The sequence below is a fragment of the Euwallacea fornicatus genome, chromosome 8, assembly GCF_040115645.1.
Source record: "Euwallacea fornicatus isolate EFF26 chromosome 8, ASM4011564v1, whole genome shotgun sequence".
In the NCBI taxonomy this organism is placed as follows: Eukaryota; Metazoa; Arthropoda; class Insecta; order Coleoptera; family Curculionidae; genus Euwallacea; species Euwallacea fornicatus.
The window spans coordinates 4274027-4295479 of NC_089548.1; the positions used below are offsets into that span (position 1 = coordinate 4274027).

Sequence of the window (21453 nt, forward strand, 5' to 3'; positions counted from 1 at the left end):
TTTTTAGTTTCGCGCTGTGGGTAATAGGTATCAAAGCACGCGCCTTATTAAACTGCTTTTCTAAAACTGATTTATTCGGATTCCAAACATAAAAAATCATTACCAAATTCAGTAGTACTTATCCACAAGTGATTATTTATCAACATGTTCCTAATCGGGCGACAATAAATACGTTTTCTAGTTGGATTTTGTTAATGCGCATGCTTGACAGTTCCATTTGTAAAAATTACTGTTACGGGGAAATACGTAATAAAATAACTGTTTCTGTTACCAGTATTCATTTACCAATGTCGTTATATGTTCCTGGTTCTGAACCCTAACCTCACATATTCAAAAAGATGTTACAGAAGATGTTTTCAAAACAAAACATAAACAGTGGAAAAAAAACAGTATCGTATACGCATCGTATCGTATTTATGTTTTACGTAGTGTGTGGTGTGTGGTCTCGTGTGCGCGTACCGCCTCTTATCTATGTGCAATTGTTTCAATGTTAATTTCATTAAAACTGTTATTAACACCTTCTAGAAACGAGGTGCCTTGCTTTAACAATGTGAACTAAAAAGAAAAAAAAATGTCTTTGCTCCGTTCGGACGTTATAATAAAGCAGGGATACATGGTAAAGCGTTCCCAGAACAAAAAGGTTTATACTATTGTGAATTTTAAACGACGGTGGTTTGTTTTGACCAAGAGACACCTAATTTACTATGATGAAGAAAATGAAGCTGTAAGTTTATCTAATTTCTGTAACTCTAAAGATTAATGAGACCAATAACAATGAGGTTCCCTAACGTCTTAAAGATGCCGTTCTCCATTCATGAGTCATACTGAATAATAAGTATAGAATCTTTAAAAGGAAACGGAATCGTCCTTTAAGTAAACAAGTGATGTCCTTTGTCTTCCTTTGTTTAGTGATGATGAAGGTGGGGATTTTGGTTTGGCATTTGTTTATCCAGAACATTTACCTTTATTCAATTATTCAGCTCCCGAAGATGGTCCTTCCCTTAAAAATAACAGAATAGCTGTCAATTAATCGCAAATAGGTAGTTTTATTGGTCTTTTCAAATTACTAAAATAGCTTTCTTGCCTTAACTGTCAGAGTTTGACAGTCAAATGGGCGTTTTCTGCCTTATGTCTGTCCAAGCACCTGTCATTATTACACTTGTGATTCAACATGTGTTTTCATGACTTGTGAGTTTTATATGTATAACATAACTCCATTGCTGGAAAATATCAGTTAGATGGATGGTATTCCTTTAATGAATGGGATGCTTTGCTTTCACATGAAACAATTTTTTGTTTCATATTAGTCTGATAGCTGGCAGTGGTTATGAAATAACTGTGTGCTAGACTCCTATGAGTGTTAAATTGATAGGCAGAATATAATTCCATTTGTTGAATAATGTCTGTTTGACAGTTATAACATTTTCTAAATCAATGGAATGGCTCCCTTTCAATTACCATGATATTTATACTGTTTGTTTTATGCTTCACATGCTTTCATTCATCTTTAACCTCTATACTCACTGTAAGGCTGCTATCCCATACAGCAGAAAATACCTAAAAGTGGAATGGAATGTAACCTGAAACTCCATTTTAAAACATGAAACTAGCATTACATAGTTTGATTACTACAATTCTTTAGCAATCAACTCTTATTTTGTATCTAGTTCTCAACCTAAGTCTGACATCTAATAGATGTTACGACTCCGTTTTTGTAGTTTTATTATCAATCTCACAGAAAACCACTAACTGAATATGTATAACTTATTTTTATGAATATTTAATAATAAATTAGCATGCTAATCGATTTTTACCAGTAAATTCCTTTGCCTTGTAATTTTAACTGTGACTGTTATTGGGTTGATTAGTTTGAGGGGAGCAAATATTTCAGCTATAATTGGAGTACCTTATCTTTTGTGCAGGAATCTTGCTCGCTATTAATCTGTGGGACTGATACTGAAAAATTCTGTGATTCACCGTTTCATTGTAATTCCGAAATTTTATTGATTATTCTTAGCTTCATGTCAATAACGTATGTATGTATGTAAGACGATTTCAATGACTGGAATTTGCGCAAAATAGGGATTTTAAGATTGAACCTCAATTATGTACGGGCAAATCAGAATGTTTCAGATTAGTCATTTTGGTTCAGCTTGTAGAATCCTATTGAGATCGTGAACACCATACGATACGTCATTAACAGCTTCTCCCTTGACTAGTGTCCTGGTCAAGGTAAGCTTGACCAGGGGTTTTATGTAACATCTTCTATAATGGTATGCCACAAGTAGGTCTGTCAGTATTCAGATTTAGAAGATTTTTGCAAACAAGAAAGAAAACGGTGCAAGTTTTAAATTTTTTTAATTTAATTCCTTGCATAATTTAATAAATACTGATATTTATATAAAATTAATTAAGTTATAGTAAAATATTAACGTTAAATATACTGTTTAACATGAGTCTCATGTTCTTTTACATATGAATGTACCCTCCGCCGGAAGTTAATGTCTTCTTTATTCAATAATTCAGTGTCATTTTTTATAATGGTACATTTGATATTGACGTGGTTCCATAAATCGTTCTCTGTTCTAACGAGCGTCGAGTATACAAATTGCTTTAAAGTCGCCCAGAGAAAAATTCCTTTTCGAAAGGATGTCAGGTAGATGAATTTTTTAAGATTATCGAAAGCCTGATCTTTTGCGATCAAAGTGTTAAATAATGGCGCAATAGAATGCTTCACTGAGAAGTTACCTAAAACTGTTTTATACAGTTTTGATTATTAGACGCGCGAGACAAGTTCGTGCTGATAACAATAGTAAAAAAATATATTAATTTAATTTACTCACAAATGGATCGAAACTATTAGTTTTCATGGCGAAAACAATCAGTTTACGATCAGTGGATATTTTTTCATTTTTATGGTCGGCTCTCGAGGCAACATGCCCGAAAATAAAAATAACGTTGTTAATTTATTAATCGCTTTTAATTAAATAATTGGGTATAGTATCATTGTACTTGCATGTAGGAGATTAAAAAAATATTATTTCTACGTAAACTTTGTACGTACCACAGGTTGAAAGGACCCCGTCATTAATCGACTTCTTTTATCCTTCTACACGTAAATAACTATTACCCGGTTTTAGTAAATTTGATGAGTGAGAGAAGCAAATTACATATACATTGCCAAAATAATAAAATAAAAAATAGTAATTTTTTCTAATTTTTGTACTCACCACGGGAACGACGAATCAACAGGTTAAATGGCATTAACACAATTTTCGGCAATTATTCCACATGCATGGTAAGTACAGTTAACACTTTATTAGTCACTTGGGATCAGAACTATCAAAGTGCACTTTTACGTAGCACGCAGATTAGTTTTAACTTGCGGTTATTTCACGTCGCAGTTTATTATATAGAAAAAATAAAAATTTTATTATTTATTCTTTGTCGATGTTTTATTTTCAGCCAAGCGCAAAAACTGTCCTCTCCAAATTTGGAGTAAATAAAGATTTTTTAAGTCACTTATTTCAACACCCTTTAATTTAATTTTGACATTTATTTTAATGATTTAACACTTCTCTAATATCCTAAAACCTAGAAAATCTCCCATAAAGATAATCAAAATAAAAACGATTCCATCAAAGGCAAAATTTTACATTGGATTGTAGTACGAACTAGGGAGTTTAGGAGGTTAAGAAACCAAAAAGGCCACGCTTGTAGCTTTCTCAAAAATACATTTATAAAAAATAGTGTTATCCATATATTTTTAAATAAAAAATTAAGAAATGGTTACAGTTATTGCAAAAAAATATAAATGATCAAAAGTTTTGAAGTTTAACAAGGAATTTAATTTTTATAAAACAAACGAATCAGTGGCATATTACAGGTAAGTTGGTGATGATTCAACGATGCGTGATCCTAGAAATATCATAGCACTACAGGGGGTCCCTATAATTTGAAAGGATTAACGATGTAAATTGTAAAGCTACTTATTCCCTGTAAACGACGTTCCAAATTGCAAACTAAAGCAAGAAAATACCTAAAAAATTGATAATTTATCACAAACGACAGTTAGAAAGAAGTTAATATAACTATTTTTTTAATTTTTATGTGTTCTATCGTTTATTATTAAGTGTTAAGGTTGGTTCGGATTACATCAAGAATTTAACACAGATTTTAACACGATATTGAATAAGTAGCCAAATAATAAAACTGTTAGGCGTTCCTCAAATTGCAAAGTACCCAAAACATATATAGGACAAAACAACTCAGTAAAACATATTTTATTACTTGAAGTGACTAACAACTGGACATCCCACTCCCTACACTTGTCATTCCCTATTTATAAGTTTCTGTCGCAAAGGGGGAGCTGTGACGTCGCGCACGCCCTTCGGTTTAAGATTTCACCCCACATGTCAATATAAACACCTCAGCGCGCATGAACTGGGTGGGACTCTCTTCTAATCAGTCGATTTTTCTCTTCAATATACATTTTCCAAAGGGCACATTAAGTCTTTTCTACGGCTTGAATTTAAATAATTTTTGGGATCTTTTTGATTGTTCTATGCAGAGTGCTAACATGTAAGTTTTTATTGCGTCTGGGGGCTAATTGGTTTCAGGGTTTGTTCAATTTATATGAGTTTGTTTTTGGCATATTCTCAGAAAAGGAAAGAAAAGGGTCGAATCGAACTCGAGCGGGTGCACACGGTTGAAGCTGCCCAGACCTTCTTTTCCAAGGAGGAAGTGGGCTTTGAGGGCGAATTTTATCCCTTTTTAGTCGGATACCACCAGGACGAGGACTATACTTTGTTTCTATTGGCTTTACGAGACGTTGATAGAGTTTACTGGATTTTGGCGATCAAGAAAGGTAAGTACATAGTATTTACATACATATATGGATTCGTTTTTGTCAAGTTTGTTTTTTAACAGTTTCAATCGAGGTTTCTATTTTAATATTATTATTTATAAAGGGCGACTTCTAATGACTGCTAAAATTTTAATCACGAAAAATAATTAGTTTGCCATATATGCATAGCAATAGTAGGCACACCTTGATAAACTATATTTGAACAATCCTTTGACGAAATACGGAGCGTTCAAGTTTTATTGAAACAACACTGGGTTTTTTCTAATTAAAAAATGACTATTTTAGAACTATTTGTTTAGTTTGGTAGAAAAAAACTCAAGAGTTTTTTTCGTAGTGTCTCATCATTTTCTAGTATATTCGAAGTATTATTACTTGGATTGTGTCATAGATTAATGGTTTTTTCAAATGAAATTTGCCATTTTTGCGAATTTTCTAACCACACGCATTTGTCAGCTTTGACCCTTGCCATTGTCCCTTATTTATACAAAAAAAATCTCCATTTCCCGACGACTCAAGATATTTAATAAGTGGGAATAGCATATATTTTACGGTATTTTAGAGATACTGAGATTCCTTTTTATGTCAACGGGGCGTTTCGTTAAGAAATATTATGTTACTTTACCACTATTTAACCTCCGCAGTATCTCTCTTAGGGTACCTTTGATCTCGGAGGAACTAGAATTTAGATCGCTCTGTACAGGATGCCTTGATTATAATCTTATATTGCCGGCTACTGTAACGTCACATTTTTTTTTCTAGTATGTGCCTATAATAATAACATTCGAAGTTATTTTCATCCGGCCCCCTGGAACGGGCGCAGGTGGTACTGCTGTAAGAAAACTGCAAAATTAAGTGAGGGTTGTCGTGAGTGCGATAATTGGATCTCGGGCCGTTCCAGTAGTCCCTCGTCGGATAGCGAGAATTTGAGCAACAAGGAGAATTTCAACAGTGAGTAAATCAATTGATACATATGCTTACGTTTATGTGAAAAATATATACAGGAAGTGGTATAATAATAGAGCCAATAGCCACGGGTGTGCCGGTTATAATCGACCAACAGGATGTTATCAGTTTCGTTTGTATTATACTCAACTAATCCCATTGTTGTCTGCGCTGGCACAAAAAGGGACGAACACTCGGTCGAAGTTTAACGCGAAGACGCGACGTTTTTTGAATTTAAAAAATCATATTTTTTAATGGACACCTGGAGGTTGTTATGGTCAATAAAAAGAAGGTGAATGAACCATTGTTTTTGTTCGCACGTAATGAAATAAGTTCATCTATTCGCCACATTGCGATTATTCATTAGTTCGGTTTTAATCGATATAGTTGACGTCATTCATTTTTCTGATTGTTTTTCTCAAAACAATACCAACAGTAACTTTAAAATGACGTTGTTTTGACTCATAAAATTGTGCTGCTATTTGATAAACCACGGTGCAAATGCAGTCGCGCTATCGCTAGCAGCAAATGAGGTTTATGTGTGGCTCATTGTTTTGGAGATTGAAAAGAGTTTCGGGAACATCGACAGGGAAATGTAAGTTGTGCCTTTGATGTTCGCTTTATCAGGCATTTTGTTATCAGTAATATTGTTTAACCGACTTTTTTATTTAATTTATCACAAGCGACTTTATGTGGGCTATAAATTAAAGCGAAGAGCGATAGCCTTTGGTCTGTCTCTTTCTAGGGACCAAATGCTGCAGCTAGGAAGTTCAAGTTTGTTTTTTCAGCATTTGCTTTTATTAGTTGAAATTCGTTTTAAAAAATTAAATTAATACATCAAAAAAAACTCCACGGCCCCCAACGACGAAGTGGGGCACTGGAGAGTCTACTCGAAAGTCGTCGTTTGTGAACTATGAAAGTGTGGATGTTTTGCCAAGTTCTGTCATCTCAGGAAGTGCGCGAGTTGCCCATTTAAGAAACTCAAATCCAATGGCAGTGACAGAACCATGACATTAAGTAGAATCGCGGATGACAAAAACTTAATGTTTTAGAGGCGTCCCTGTGCGTGTTGAGCCAACGTCAAGTAAAACCGTGTTGGTTTTATTAACACTTGTGTAGCTGCGAATAATAAAATCGAGCATTAAAGCCGAACAATTGAAGAATCGATGATCGATTTTGTATACATTAAATAAGCATTAATTAATCAGTCGAAAGGAAAAATCATTAAATTTTCGTTATAATATTTTTTTGCACGGTGACTTTCCCCTGAATTAACGTAACTAAGCCGAACTATCTTTCACAATTCACGTCCTGTCTAAGTGGAGTTACCGTTCATTTGGCCTCCAGAGTTGAGACTTGCCAAGTTCGTTTTATTACTTACTTTTTTTTTAAATTTGTATAAAAAAAGAAAATTAAAATTAAATTAACAGTTTAATGTACACCTGTCATTGCCGAAAAGTTAAAATTCCGAACAAAGTTTTCTTCGTGACGAGTACAGAAAAAATAATCATCCGCCGTCAATCAGTAACAAACTATTCAAGTGGTTACATTGAAGATAAACACATTAATTAATAAATGCTACGACTATAATTTTTAAACTTAAATCAAATATAAACCACAATTTATAGTTGTTTACTTGAATAGGAACAACAATTGTATTGAGTTTCACTTATTTACCATTTTTTATATCTAAGTATTGCTTTTGAGTTTTATACAGATCCAAGCATTGAGATTTAGTTGTATGAAGGCTGGGTCAGCTGAATCAAAATTAATATTAGAACGAACCCATAAAACTAATCAAAATTAGATTCCTTATCGGGTGATTTTGATTCGTCCGTAATGATATCGGAAATCAGGTTCCACCTATTCCTCCTTGAATTTTTATTTTTATATTTTGGATAATTCCAGTCGTAAATTGTGCCAAACATCTGATTTGAACCCTTTCGACAAAATAGAACATATGCTCAGGTTATTGGGTTTTTAAGTTTAGGAGCCTAAGTCAAAAGATTAAAAATGAAATTATTAGTACTGTTAAATCTAATTAATCCAAATTTTTAAAAGTAAAGCAAGTTAATGACGTAAAAAGGTTGGGATTGTAAAGAAAATGCTTATCCCTAGATAGGCTACATTCTAGGTACACATATTAGCCCTCCGAATAGTTGTTTTTAAGTTTTTATTCTACGACGGCGACGCCTTACATGATTCCTAGAGCTTCGGTCCTAGGTTGTCTGATGAGTGCCAAACAAATACAAAACCTGTAACTGCCTAGCCTGACATTCCATATTCACTGATGCTTTGTGGAACATTTCTTCACACGGAAGTGTAATCTTCTGTGCTAATTTCTGGGATCATTAGAATTTCTTAGATTTCGACTTTCTTAGAACACCCTGTCAGTTTTTACCGTGTATTTTTTAACCGAGTATACCGTGTGTCCAGTTGAACATAACGTATGTAGGATGCGGGTGTTCTAACTATTGATGGTTTGGATGTGGGTCAAATTAGATAAAAGTTGCGTTTTTGACATGCTCAGTAAAAATCAAAGATCATGCTATTTTATATATTTTCGTTACATAAAGATCGGGTGTAATAATAAATATATCCAGATTTTCTTACATTGAGCACTTTTCGTTTTCACCCTGTATTTACGTTTGTAAAGTTCAACAAGAGCCCTAGATACGTCATAGACTGGACCCAACAATATGTACAAAATTTTAACTACCATCTAAACAACTGAACGAGCCTTACAAAAGAAATTGTGATAATTTAAACATCCTGTAGTTCTCTAAGGAAGCGTTTGCCGCATTATTGTTGTAAATTATTATGTTTTATTCAAAGTATTCGCTGTTAAAACGGGCTGGTCTCTTTTTTTTAACACCCCAATCCCTTTTTTTGCTTTCAATTAGGGACCTAACGAGTTCCTTCAAATGTTGCTTTTGTAGTAGTTTTCACGGAATATCATCATTAGAAAATAGACTTCTTTTGTGCTCACCTTGTATATCAGCGGCCACCTACCTGCCGATCACCTTCCATCTCTAGAACCTGTCGTAACGGTGAAACGAGTCGGTTCTCCTTGAGTTTTCAGTCTTCGGCCATGTTTGATGGCGGCCGCCGGTGGTCGACGAGATTCGGACACCAGCAGCACTATTGCTGACGTATACGACGGCGATTTTCAGCTGCTTTCGGTGGTGAGCAGGTTGGGAAAATCGGTGAAAATGCAGTTCGAGACCCTAATGAACGTTTTCAGGAGCGCCACTGGCACTGGTAGGTGTGGAAAATTTGCGACCCCAAAGTAAATGGCGTTTGCGTTGTAAAAGAAGGTCATCCTAGATTCGAAAGAGATGTATTTATTGACGTCAATGACGAAAGAAGTGTGGTTGTGTGGTTCTTCTCCAACTTGCTTTGTCTTAATTATTTGTTACCAGTTAAATTTTTGATAAAAATGACGTTCACATCAATAAAAGAGCAATTTACGTTAGGTGCCCAATCGAGCCCCATCATGCCGGGTGGCGGTGTAGCTCCAGGTACCCCCTCAGTAAAGCAAAAAGAGGATCAATCAACCCCAAGGACAAAAACCGTGGTAGCCCTGTACAATTACAAAGCAATTGAATCGGGGGACTTAAGTTTAGAGAAGAATCTGGAGTACGAGATTATTGACGACAGCCAAAAGCATTGGTGGAAAGTTCGAGATTCTAAAGGGTAAGTTGCTGGATTTTCATAATAGAATTCTGCAATATGTAAAAAAGTGGTGTCTCGTTAATAATGTATGCGCTGACCTTTTAAATGGAATGTGCCAGCCTTTTTACTACTGTCACATTATTAGATTAGCAATTAATATTTCCATTGTGGACTGTTGTGTGAGTGTGTGTGGTGGACGGCACCGTTAGGTTGCAACAATGTGTGATACCTAGTAATTGGATATTATTGCTGTTATTATTTGGTCCTATCATGGGTTAAACAATGACCTCTCCAATAAATATGATGAAGAATAGCGAAACTATTTTTATAACTTGCCGTAAAAAAACACGCAATTGATGAGGCAATATTGGTATCAGAAAGCAAAATAAAAAAAAATGGTCGAAATAGATTTTCTAAATAAGCAAAATCATTAATTTTGTCATCATGATGTTCATTAGTTATGTTATTTATTGCAGAAATGTTGGCTTTATACCTAGTAATTATGTCAAAGAGAAAGAGCTTTTGGGTCTTCAGCAATTCGAGTAAGAATTCGAAAATGAACGCCTTGGGTTTAAAAGAAATAACCAATGTGTTTTGCAGTTGGTACGTTAATGACATGTCCAGACAACGGTCTGAATCGCTACTCAAACACGAGGATAAGGAGGGATGTTTTGTCGTGCGAAATTCGTCAACTAAAGGCCTTTATACCTTGTCGCTTTACACTAAAATGTAAGTCGATTCTATGAAAACTTGAAGTCCCCACCTCAACTTTAATTTTAGTCCTCACCCTCACGTAAAACACTACCACATTAAAAAGAACGCAAAAGGGGAGTTTTTCCTATCGGAAAAACATTGCTGTAACTCCATCCCTGAACTGATAAATTACCACAAACACAATAGCGGCGGGTTGGCCTCTAGGCTGAAAACCAGCCCGTGTGACAGGCCTGCGCCAGCCACTGCCGGTCTCAGTCATGATAAATGGGAAATTGACCATAGCGAACTCATGCTTCTGGATGAACTGGGTTCTGGTCAGTTCGGAGTTGTACGTCGAGGCAAGTGGCGAGGCACCACCGACGTAGCCGTGAAAATGATGAAGGAGGGCACAATGTCTGAAGACGATTTCATTGAGGAAGCCAAAGTTATGACGTAAGTTTTACTGCAAAGGTTGTCCAAACCTGACCTGCTTTAATACATAATAATTTAAAACTTTAAACACTTTAATAGTTTCGTTATGATTTCACACTTTTCGTTTGCATACATTTAATGAAGTCAGAACATTTAAGTGTTCTGTTTGCTTTTTATTTTAATTAAAATAGAAGTTAAAATTTATACTCTCTTACTTCCACATTTAGTATTACTAGTTTCTCTTCATTTTAGCAAATTGCAACACCCCAATCTAGTCCAGCTCTATGGGGTGTGCAGTAAGAACAGACCAATCTTCATTGTAACTGAATACATGAGGCACGGATCATTATTGAACTATCTTAGAAGGCACGAACAGTCACTATCAACAAATCAGGGCCTATTGCTTGATATGTGCATACAAGTATGTAAAGGAATGGCATATTTGGAGAGGCACAACTACATTCATCGGGACTTGGCAGCAAGAAATTGCCTCGTTGGTCATGAGAATATAGTTAAAGTAGCGGATTTTGGACTAGCAAGGTAAGTTTTGGGTTTAAAAGAAAAATTAGATTGACCCAAAATCCATTCCCGATGTATTCAGGTTGAGCTATGCAAAGAAATTTTCTAGTAATATGTTTGGTAAAAAATAGTAGTTTTTAATTTTTCCTTGAAAAACGTTTTGTCACTAACCTGTACACCGCCATGGTTAAAATCAAAACTTATTTATTGCAGAATGAGTTTCTTTCAAGGAGATCAATACTTATCAAATTTCATCTCCTACCCTAATTTAAAACTATTTTTATCATTCCAGGTATGTCTTGGATGATCAATACACGTCGTCCGGCGGCTCTAAATTTCCCATCAAGTGGGCCCCGCCCGAGGTGCTCAATTATACGAGGTTTTCTTCAAAATCTGATGTTTGGGCTTATGGGGTTCTCATGTGGGAAGTTTTTACCTGTGGAAAAATGCCGTATGGCAGAATGAAGAACTCGGAAGTAGTGGAACGAGTGCAGAAGGGGATCATCCTTGACAAACCAAAAGCGTGTTTTAAGGAAGTTTATGATGTAATTGGCGCCGAAATCCGACTTGCTAATTTACCTTACACCTTATTTTTTATTTTTAGGTGATGAAAAAATGTTGGTCCCCCCAACCAGAAAACAGGCCGTCATTTAGAGCATTAAAAGATACTCTAATGAACGTGTCCCAGGGGATTTTGGTCGATTGACTGGCCCGACTCGTTTGCGACACAGTCACTCGGGGAGTTTCGCCTTCTTCAGGCGAAGCATCTTGCAGTTGGCGTCATGACGGCTACGAAGAAGCGTGGCTGGGAGTCTGCAGAACTCTGTGTCGGGAAGTGCGCAAGACCAAGAAAAAGACCACTGCCAACTACGAGGTTCCGTAGAAAAGGAATCTCCCTGCCCCTTCTAAGAATTCTGGAAGCTCTCCTAGCGTGGTATAATTTCGGTTATATTTTTGCGGCAGAAATCCGACAATAATCGTTTAGTTACTCGAGCTTAGCGCGGACATTGAAATTTTAGGATTTACAACAAAAGATTTAATAATCCGCGAGCATACTGAGTGTGTTCCAAGCGCATCCTTTGAGTAATGTATCGAACGTTCTGACGGCAGTCACAATGGCAAATCTTGTGATATCTTATTTTCTGATTTGTCCCTTTTTATACATCCAACTACGCACGTTTGTTAGTGCCAAAAGTGTCGTAACATCATCAATAATTTAGTATTCACTTCACGGTGTAAATATAAGGACAGGACGTATTTAATTTCGACAAATTGGTGTGATATAATTAGTATCTCGTACAAAATGGGCGTTTTAGCGGGGATTGACAAATTTTCTGACCGAAGTAAATGCGGTTTTATATTACGAATCTTTATTTTTTGATTTTGACAAGAATATGAGTCAGAGAGTAAGACACAAGGCGGAACTATTTTTATCCAATGTTATGTAAAATCTAATGTCTTTTAGGACCTGGATATATCAATGAACAACCTTATTAAAGGCTGCCGACGTTTTGCAAATTTATTATTGCATCCTCACGGCAGTTCCTTTATTAGTCTCCGTATAATTTGAACATTATGGCGTAAATTTGAATCCAGGGTTCTGATTCTTTCAGTTCCTATAAGGAGAAAAATAATTTTTTTTCCTATTGGTGGGAAAACGGCCTATAAGTGATTCGAACCGATTGCTGCTGACCTGTAGGTTAAATAAGTACATACAGCTAAACAAATTGAATGGATTCAAGTGTAGTTTGTTCGTTCTTCGCTTAAGTACGACCTTTAATGCTTAAAGTGGGGAACGAACTAGGTAAATAATCCTGGTATTCTAATTGGGTTTCGTAATTATTCTTAGCTTTACTTTCTTTTTTTTAGATTTTATGTATGTGTTATTATAACGGCAGTAAAAATCTTGTTTAATTAATATTTTAATGTTACTTCAGAATAAATTGGGCCATCGCATTGGTTTTAAAATAATTAAGGGGATATGAATATGATTTCCAAGAAATTCATAAAATTTGAGCTTTGTTATTCGGCTCACTACAAAGATGATTAATTGTAGCAAGTGATGACTTCATCAATGAGTTTAATCGCTTTTGCCAGACAGAAAATTTAAATCTAACCCATTTGCGACATATTCGAAATGACTACGGCTAAGCAGATGTACCGGAGAACGCGTGTTCAGACATCCAGGGTATATGGAAGACTGAAATTATTCTTATTTAATAAAATGTGCCAAAATCTAGCACATTTAAAACTCCCTTCAAACCCTCTGCTAAGATACAAAATCAAAAAATAAAAATTATTAAGCAATCTTAATGGAACAAAATCGGACTAACATCCATTTCATTTAATTTGTTTTCTGTTTCTTAAAAGAGGTTCCTTAAAACGCCCTCCCTGTACGCAATGTGTATAGTGTGATATATGATATTCATAGTTTCGACCGATATCATTAGAGGCTCAGGCTCTGCATTTATTTGAATGGCATTTACCCAATGAAACATGTTACCAATCTTAAATTATATAGGTGCGTAACTATGATATGACATTCGCGGCCAAAGTAGCGAATCCTTTTTTACCGTTTTTATAAAATGACTCAGTTTTTTACATAGTAGTGTATATGATTTTTATAGTGTTTAAATAAATCCTATAGTATTTCACCTTGTGCCATTCCTTCCAGGTTCCTTCCAAAAGCCCCATAGTCACTGATTTTTTGGGGGTCTTTGAAATTCTAGTTCAGAAGGTGTATTACCGTATATTACCTATCTTGTTGGGGTAAATAAAAAGCCGTTTTACACTGTTACCTATATTTGTTCATTAATAATATAAGTTCCTTATAGACTAAATCTTTGGCGTCGGATCCAACCATGAAATCCATGTGGTTAAAATGTTTATAGGGCACCCGGAATTTTCCGATGACATTGGGAAGTTTACTTTCAGTAAATACCAAGTCCTAAAAACAAATGGTCTAACTAAAAATATAGTTCCGAATACGGAAGTTCATGATTTAGATTGGAACATGAGGTTTCGATTTCTTCAGATAATACCTGGTGAGATGATCAACTGATGTTATAAAGGCGTGGTGAAAACAAGACATGATTTAAACATGGAAATAATGAGAAATCGATGTCGTTGATAACCATCAATCTCTAATTTGATAGGTCAAGTATAAACTTAAAATTAAACATATTTGCTATTCCATATTAAACTCAGGTATACATCTTTATACTTTTGATATTATACCTTCGTCAAAATAATGCATGCAACATTTTGAAATACCTCTACCTCTTCTGTAACTAAAGTGTCCCCATCTCCAAAATGCAGTGCTACAGGATGATCCACCAAACTTAAATTGTAAGTAGGCAAAGTCAAACTTCTATATTTCTGCAGATTTAAAAACGGATTATGATAGTCTAGTGGCCTGAAATCTCCTGAAATTGACTATTCCAATCAACCTTCAGTTGGTTCTGGTATAAAATTCATTACCTTCAGCATATATTTGTGTAGTGTGTGAGGTTAAATAGACTGAACTTCCTGCAGGAAAGTACGATAGGAATTCTGGAATGTAGCTCTGCAATGAAAACTATTAAAATGTGTTACAGCGATGTATTTGAGAACAGAAGCGTACGCTGTTGAATTGTTGTCCATCGATTCCAACTAAAGAGTACATAAAAATTAGACATAGAAATTGGGAGGGCGCTCCATTGGCACAAAACGCGCCCAGAAACTTAGAGAAATAGTCTCTCCTAGGGAAAACATTTAGAATGTTTTTGGACATCACTGATCTCTAAAGCGAAAAGGAAACAGTAAATTTTGAAAGCACGTTGTAATTCTTTCATAAATATCCTACCGTAAGTGATAATGAGGAACCTAAAAATATCTTATGGGGAAATGACATCTCGTGTAGTACATATACTAAGGGAGCTAAAGCCAAGTGTAGGCGTATTTTGGCGTTATACTGCGGTCTCAAGGTTCCCAAAATGAAGGCGGCTGTAGATCCTACAGAGTGTCCCAGAAAGTACAGTGAATGCTGTTTGGTTATATTCAAGATGTAGTCGATCATTGCCGGTAGATCATAGAGCGCTACCTCATGTAATCTGTGGAGAATAAAATTGAGACATTTAATTTTGTAATTTGTAGAATTACGTATTAGTTTTAAAGGACACGACATTGAAATTATGACTTTAGAATGACGATTCTAAGTCACAAACCAATGATGTCACTTTGTGGTTTAATTCTCATGTTTCAGTTAATTTGATGGATCAGTAGACCTGAAAGAAAAAATTCTTGAACCTTTTGATGGTTGGAAAATAAGATGCATTGCAATGGAAAGTTGTGCAGTGAAGAGAGACAGTAAGAGGCTTCTGAAGGTTTGTAAGTACATAGAAAGGAAAGGCGACACTTTCCTCTTTAGTCCGCTGAGACTCTCCCCACTGGGGTAGGTTGTAAGGAGGGCGATTGTGAAAGCAGATTATTTATTTTTTCAATTTAATTTAGCATTGTTTTGACCGCTCTGAGATATATGTTAGGGTAAAGTGTAGTAACGTTTAATAAAGGCTGTTTTCTGCAATATGAAAAATCATGATCCTCAAAATGTTAAGTGAAGAAGGGGTGAGTTATAATGGGGATTATTTTTTTAAATCAAGTGTTTAAAGTGATTTTCCGGATCTTTTAAATCGCCGATTTGGATGTCGAGTTACGAAGCGACAAGGGTTAGTTAATAACTAATTGAGGCGTTTCTCCAACTGCAGTTAAGCTTCACCAAAAGTTAAAGTAAGAACAGCTATATGAAACATCTTCGTTATTGACAGAGATACATTATTAGTTATGTTTGACTGCGAGTTACTTCACGTGTAGTTTATCAGGACATTCAATACCTGACAGTTAGTCGTTTTTCTCCTCTTTAATTTGCAGAAGGTATATCTGACTTACTGAAAAATCACCACTTACGAAAATTTCCAATATTCAGGGTCTTTCTCGGAATTGAATACTTGATGCCTATTGGAGTAGATGTTTCCCCTCATGTTTGCCAGCCATACATCGTAACCGGCATCTGCTAACAGATATGCTAAAATATTAGAAAATCATTTATAGCTAAGATATAATCTAGGAAGTGCGAACTGGATATTTAGTTTCTCTAGATACAACTTACGCAAATCATGTTCAGGTCCTCGAAACAAAAACACATCCGAAGAGGCCAGTAGTCCATGCTGAAACAACGCTACCGGACGTTGATTCTTATATGATTTGGTTTCCAGCTTACTTCTGGGTATTCTATGCAAAGTGACGATGTACCCATCTTCTGACAATACTTCATGTTCTTCAAAGGGATAACCATACGAGCTTACCAATTGTTGCTGTAAAAAGATAAAGAAAACCCTATTAGCTGTGATCTCTTCATTAATATGAGCGTGCACCTACTATTCACACTGGGTAAAGATGTGACCTGAATTTCTACCTCGCTTGGTAACTGTTTATTATTGCCTACTCAAAATAGCACAAAATCTCAAAAACTGTATATGACAGTACGACGGTTAATTGCATAATGAGTAATAATTAGTATCAATTTATAATGAAAGTAAAAGCCGCTTTTTACGTGCTCGGCGAAATCCGGATGATTGCTTAGTAAATGAGGAAAATCTCATTAGATTAGATTTCTACTTATACTATTTAATGAGCCATTATTAATAGTTTTATTTCATATCAATTTTCAGTTCACGTTTTCAATAACAACAAGAATAGTTTTGAAATTTTTGGCATAAATAGGACTTGGTGTTTGGTCACAGGAAATCCGATATTAAATTGGCCATATATATGAAAATTGCGTGTGTGCATAGAAATCTGTGTTACCAAGTATTTGAAGCACAAAATCCTATATTTGCCAACTCCGGAAATACTGACTCAATATGCAAATTTACTTGAATTATTGTAACCTCTAACAAAATATTAATGTTATACAGCCCGTTCTAAGAAGTGCTTGTATGAGAAACATCTATCGTTGGCACCCAACATCTGCACACATTTTTACATTTATAAGTAATAAATTGATTTCTAATTGCTATAGCAATTTTCAGCATTAGCTGAAACAGGCAGGTTTTGATTTTTCAGATTTAATGTTGGTAATCCGCTTTAAGTAAACCTTATGGCTAATGGTACCCGCAGTATAATTAGTACATGTTTTCAGGTCATCAGTGAATTATTTTTACGATTTTATTTCCTAGTTTTACATACCATAACTGACAAATAGATCTTAACTCTATAGAGGAGAGCAAATAATCGTTTTGGAGTTGTGTGTAGGTAGAGAAGTTAGTACCGACATCTCAGAGTTTCGATGCCAAAGTTCTAGGCACAATAGCTAGAAATCTTTAGCCATATTTCCATATGTACTATTATTGCACACATTTTTTCCATATGTTTTAAATATGACAATTTACTCGTTAAGTAATGTGTGATAGATTACACTCTTGAACATTAAGGATCAGCGTTTTGCTAGGCAAATAGAGTTTGCAAGTGCAGGTAACGGGTGGTGAAAAAATTCTTTCGATTGTAATTTCGACTTGGGCACTTAAGATTTTCGGAAATAAAAATCTAGATCGGACTGATTTTCATCAGCTGACTTTAGCCAATCGGATTAGGAGGTATTTTCACAGATCAATCTGATGATTGGAAGCCAGCAACCCTTTGCCCAGTTTGGCGAAAAATAACGGGCGTTATTTTTACTTTATGACTATGAGAGACGAAAAAATATAATAAAAATATAACAACTCCCTCTGACTGCAAACTCATTGAATCCGCCAGGGAAGCTAAAATGTAAACAACGAGTTTCGATCCACTCGCGCAGACATAATTTTACCAACGACTAGCCTGAACTTAAACTGCTATTTTTTAACTCTTTTTTAGAATTTCGCGGTTTAATAGTGCCGGTATGACCTGAAAATGTTTTCGGGTATAAGTTACATTCAAATATACGTGGGCCGAATATTTGAATACGAGATATTATGGTGTCGTTAACATGTTGTCACCTTCAGTGTTTTTTAGGGTCACGGACATGAATCCTTGATCCTAGGTTTGAGGTTTACCAAAGTGGTCATTAGTTAAGAAAAAAAAACCTTCAAAAATATCAATAATTCATGAGGATTTGGAACTTTCAAATGCGTGAAACTCGATTGTGATTCTTAACCAATTAAAACCCCAATAACTACATCTGAGTTGAAAATATAAGTTTTTTTAAGACAAGCCAGTATATAGAACGTAGTGTTTTAGGGTCCATAAGGTCTTGCACAGGTCCTGTGTTATTCCTACGCTAGTCCTCTGCCCTTATTGCACGGTTTTCCAGGTTAGTTTGCCGCCAATGACTCCCGAGAACACTTAGTCTCTGGCTCAAGTAGCAGAAGCTTCCGGTGCAGTGTGCATTGCCTTCCCCGGTATCGTTACTACCTCGTCGTTAGTCACAATAGCTCCAGACACCGCCAATTAGGAACCACTAATGTAAGTAATTTATACAAATAAGTCTAACTACGCAATTTCTACCAGCAAAAATTAATTACTTAACTCCCCTTAAATTTTGCTTAATTATGGTGTTTGCGAGACATTAAAATTATAAATATCTGAAAAACGAGTTATGTGTTACTTGTCATTTCTTTTATGTAGCAGGAACGGGGTTCAACCTGAACTAATACTTCCATCAAATTAATTATATAAATTGGGGTACAAAAGAGCTGTGAGCTTTTAAATAGGTTTAGGAAAAGGGTCGCCGATAGCGTTTCGCACTCCTAACACGAAATTCAGATCAATTTTAAGTTTTCTACGCAAAGAATATACTGAACTCTAAGTTTGATCCCACGCTAAACCTCCCCCCCCCCTTTTTTTCACTGTAATATTTCGCTTATCCTTAACGTTTGAATATTGGTGGGTAAATTAAATTGAATTTTAACATTCAATTATCTACTGTGGGTTGCTTCCTTTCTCCTCCAATTCGGCAATCAAAAGAATTTTATATTTTGGGATAAATATGTTCGGATGCGACTTGTCAAAATTAAGGAGAAGAGTCTAGAGTCTATCTAGTTTCCCATACATTTAGTTCAGACTTGGAGTGGAGGAATCAATGTAAAAGCTTCAACTACCAAGCACGGAGTGATTTCCCAGAACTATCACTTCGATCTTCCTCGAATCAACCACCTGTTGTTATGTTTATCTAAGCATTTTGCTCATTTTACACGCACATCTAACTTATACAGTTAACTTTGTACATGGCTATATACGAGTTTGTACCCTGTAGACTTAAATTTGTATGAAAAATTGAAAAATGTTTGTAAATCGACGTTGCCAATTTTTGCTGCCGACATTTTCCAGGAAATTTCGGGATTTTCTGAGGATCTCGCAATTTTATTGTAGAGACAGCCTCGGAGCAAAATTAACCCTAATAAATCTGTGACTAAGAGTGGCAGCGTCTCACAGTTCTAAAGGCTACTATGCAAAGCTACGGTTTTCTCATTGCTTTTGTTTAGCGTAACTTCGAAAAAACTGAGAAAATTTCTCTAAATTACGCTCCCACTAACCTGAATCAACGCGGATTCTCTAGAGGCACATTTTCTCGGGAAACTTAACAGCTCAGTGAAGACGTACGTGCTTTGATCATTGGGTCACTGACAAACTGGCACCGGCAAAAAATAATTCGATACGATAATCAAAATTTCTTTTTTATTTCTTCTTCTACAAAATAGCATCTGCTGTCTCTGCTGGGAGCGATAAACTCCTCTACAATGCAGTAATTGAAAAGTGTAATGGCGACGGGATTCCAAGGATTTCTCGTGCTGATGACAAAAAGCAAAAGTGGGCAGCTCGAAAATATTTCACACCAACAATAAAAAACGTACTAATAACCACTTTCAATGGTCATTATCTCTATAGAGATGTGTACCTACTCACATGTAGAAGACAAGGAACAAGATAAAAATCACGGTACCTCTTCGGCACTTTCTTTCGCATGACACGAGTCATGGATGGAATAATATAAAGCTAATTAAAATTCCAAGACCACATCCGTAGGTCAAGGCGATTCTTGTTTTGTTACCTAATTTAGATTAGAATGTGAATGAATTCCGCGTGTATAATAATTGTCACGGCAGAAGGTCAATGCTGTTTTACTGCACGTTTTGAGGACTTCGAAACTACTTGCAAAACCCTCACGCACGAACATGTTCATTGCGGCCAGTTTGATTGACCCTACGTGGCATAAAATAGAAGATGAGGAGAAGTTTTAGCCTGAAACGAGCATAGACGTGATCTATGGAGGTCGTTAATTTCATGTAAGTCGGTGAAGATGTGTCTACGCGCACAACGGTACATGATAACCCACAATCAAAACTGACGAATCAGATTCTGGTATGCTGCATGGGCTCACTGATGGCTTTTCGCGATCACTAAAAGACATCTTCGTAAGTCATTTGTGAACGAAAATGTGACTTATTTAATGTTACAAAAACGTGATTTCCTGACAATAAAATGGGGCGAAGAAAATCTTAAAAGTACTTACAGCAACAGAAACACGAATGCTCTTCGGTGCCACTGTAATGCTACGGCCGATACGAGGGCCCACGATGAACTCGGTAACGCTAAATCCATGACAGCAAATCGGAACCACCGCGAGGAACCACGACACTCCGTATGAACGCAGAACCATGTCGCGATTATAGAAAAATCCCATCAAGTAGCGGTTGCGTTCCTTATATTCGGGTCATTATTTTAAATAAGTATGCAGATATGTGCGTGTGTCGTTGAGAACTTTACTGATGCTACATCTCCGAAGAAACGTGGTACCAGTTTTGGTACTGTTGATTTGTTTCGGCGATATGGTGGTAGTGGTCCCGCCATGGTCTTGATCAGTTCGCGAAATATTTTTTAAGCGTCATTGGAACCGGATGTCGAAAGTTTGCTTTGATTCATGGTGGCGCCTGGTCCTTGTTAACGCTGAGTTGATTAGTTAGTCGGGACCAGTTGGTTTAAACGAAATCAGAACGCGGTTTTTGAAAAGCTTAAGATGTAACGTTCTTGAAACCCTGCTCTGGTTTCGTCCACCGACAAGGACCGAAACGCAAACGTGTTTGGTACCCTCAGTACCCGTGCATGACGGCTTGATTCACCACACCGGTAGAAATCAGGTTTACGGCACTTTTGCGAATTAAATTTGCATTTTTAATCTTGATTTTGACTGTCCTCCGAACTGGCAAATTTATTTTATAATTTTTGTTTGTTGAAGCTCGAAATCTGTTTTTAAGGCTTTATCGTTGATTTTAAAATGTAGTAACCGTATTATTTAGAAGCTTCCACAG

At 35.9% G+C, this 21453-nt stretch overlaps 2 protein-coding genes across 5 annotated transcripts; one reads left to right on the forward strand and one right to left on the reverse strand.

Annotated features, from left to right (window-relative positions):
• The first annotated feature begins 289 nt into the window (after window positions 1–289).
• On the forward strand, window positions 290–13390 carry Btk29A (tyrosine-protein kinase Btk29A). 3 transcript variants are annotated; one of them, XM_066285338.1, is made up of 10 exons: window positions 290–724; window positions 4663–4867; window positions 5627–5815; window positions 9286–9505; window positions 9961–10026; window positions 10085–10213; window positions 10265–10630; window positions 10862–11149; window positions 11421–11673; window positions 11733–13390. In XM_066285338.1, the coding sequence occupies exons 1-10, from the start codon at window positions 572–574 to the stop codon at window positions 11832–11834; spliced, it is 1971 nt and encodes a 656-aa protein (XP_066141435.1). In that variant the 5' UTR covers window positions 290–571; the 3' UTR covers window positions 11835–13390. The 3 variants fall into 3 exon arrangements, with proteins under 3 accessions (XP_066141435.1, XP_066141437.1, XP_066141436.1); XM_066285340.1 differs by lacking the exons at window positions 290–724; window positions 4663–4867; window positions 5627–5815 and adding an exon at window positions 6040–6404; XM_066285339.1 differs by lacking the exons at window positions 290–724; window positions 4663–4867; window positions 5627–5815 and adding an exon at window positions 8709–9070.
• Window positions 13391–13912: 522 nt separating this feature from the next.
• Window positions 13913–21204, reverse strand: LOC136340899 (gastric triacylglycerol lipase-like). Of its 2 annotated transcripts, none has more exons than XM_066285347.1 (8): window positions 20658–21204; window positions 16275–16479; window positions 16073–16190; window positions 14973–15219; window positions 14751–14909; window positions 14609–14693; window positions 14408–14553; window positions 13913–14075 (listed from the first exon to the last, which is right to left on the reverse strand). In XM_066285347.1, exons 1-8 carry the CDS (start codon window positions 20826–20828, stop codon window positions 13923–13925), a joined length of 1284 nt encoding a protein of 427 aa, XP_066141444.1. In that variant the 5' UTR covers window positions 20829–21204; the 3' UTR covers window positions 13913–13922. The 2 variants fall into 2 exon arrangements, with proteins under 2 accessions (XP_066141444.1, XP_066141443.1); XM_066285346.1 differs by having other exon boundaries at window positions 14402–14553.
• Between the last annotated feature and the right edge of the window lie 249 nt (window positions 21205–21453).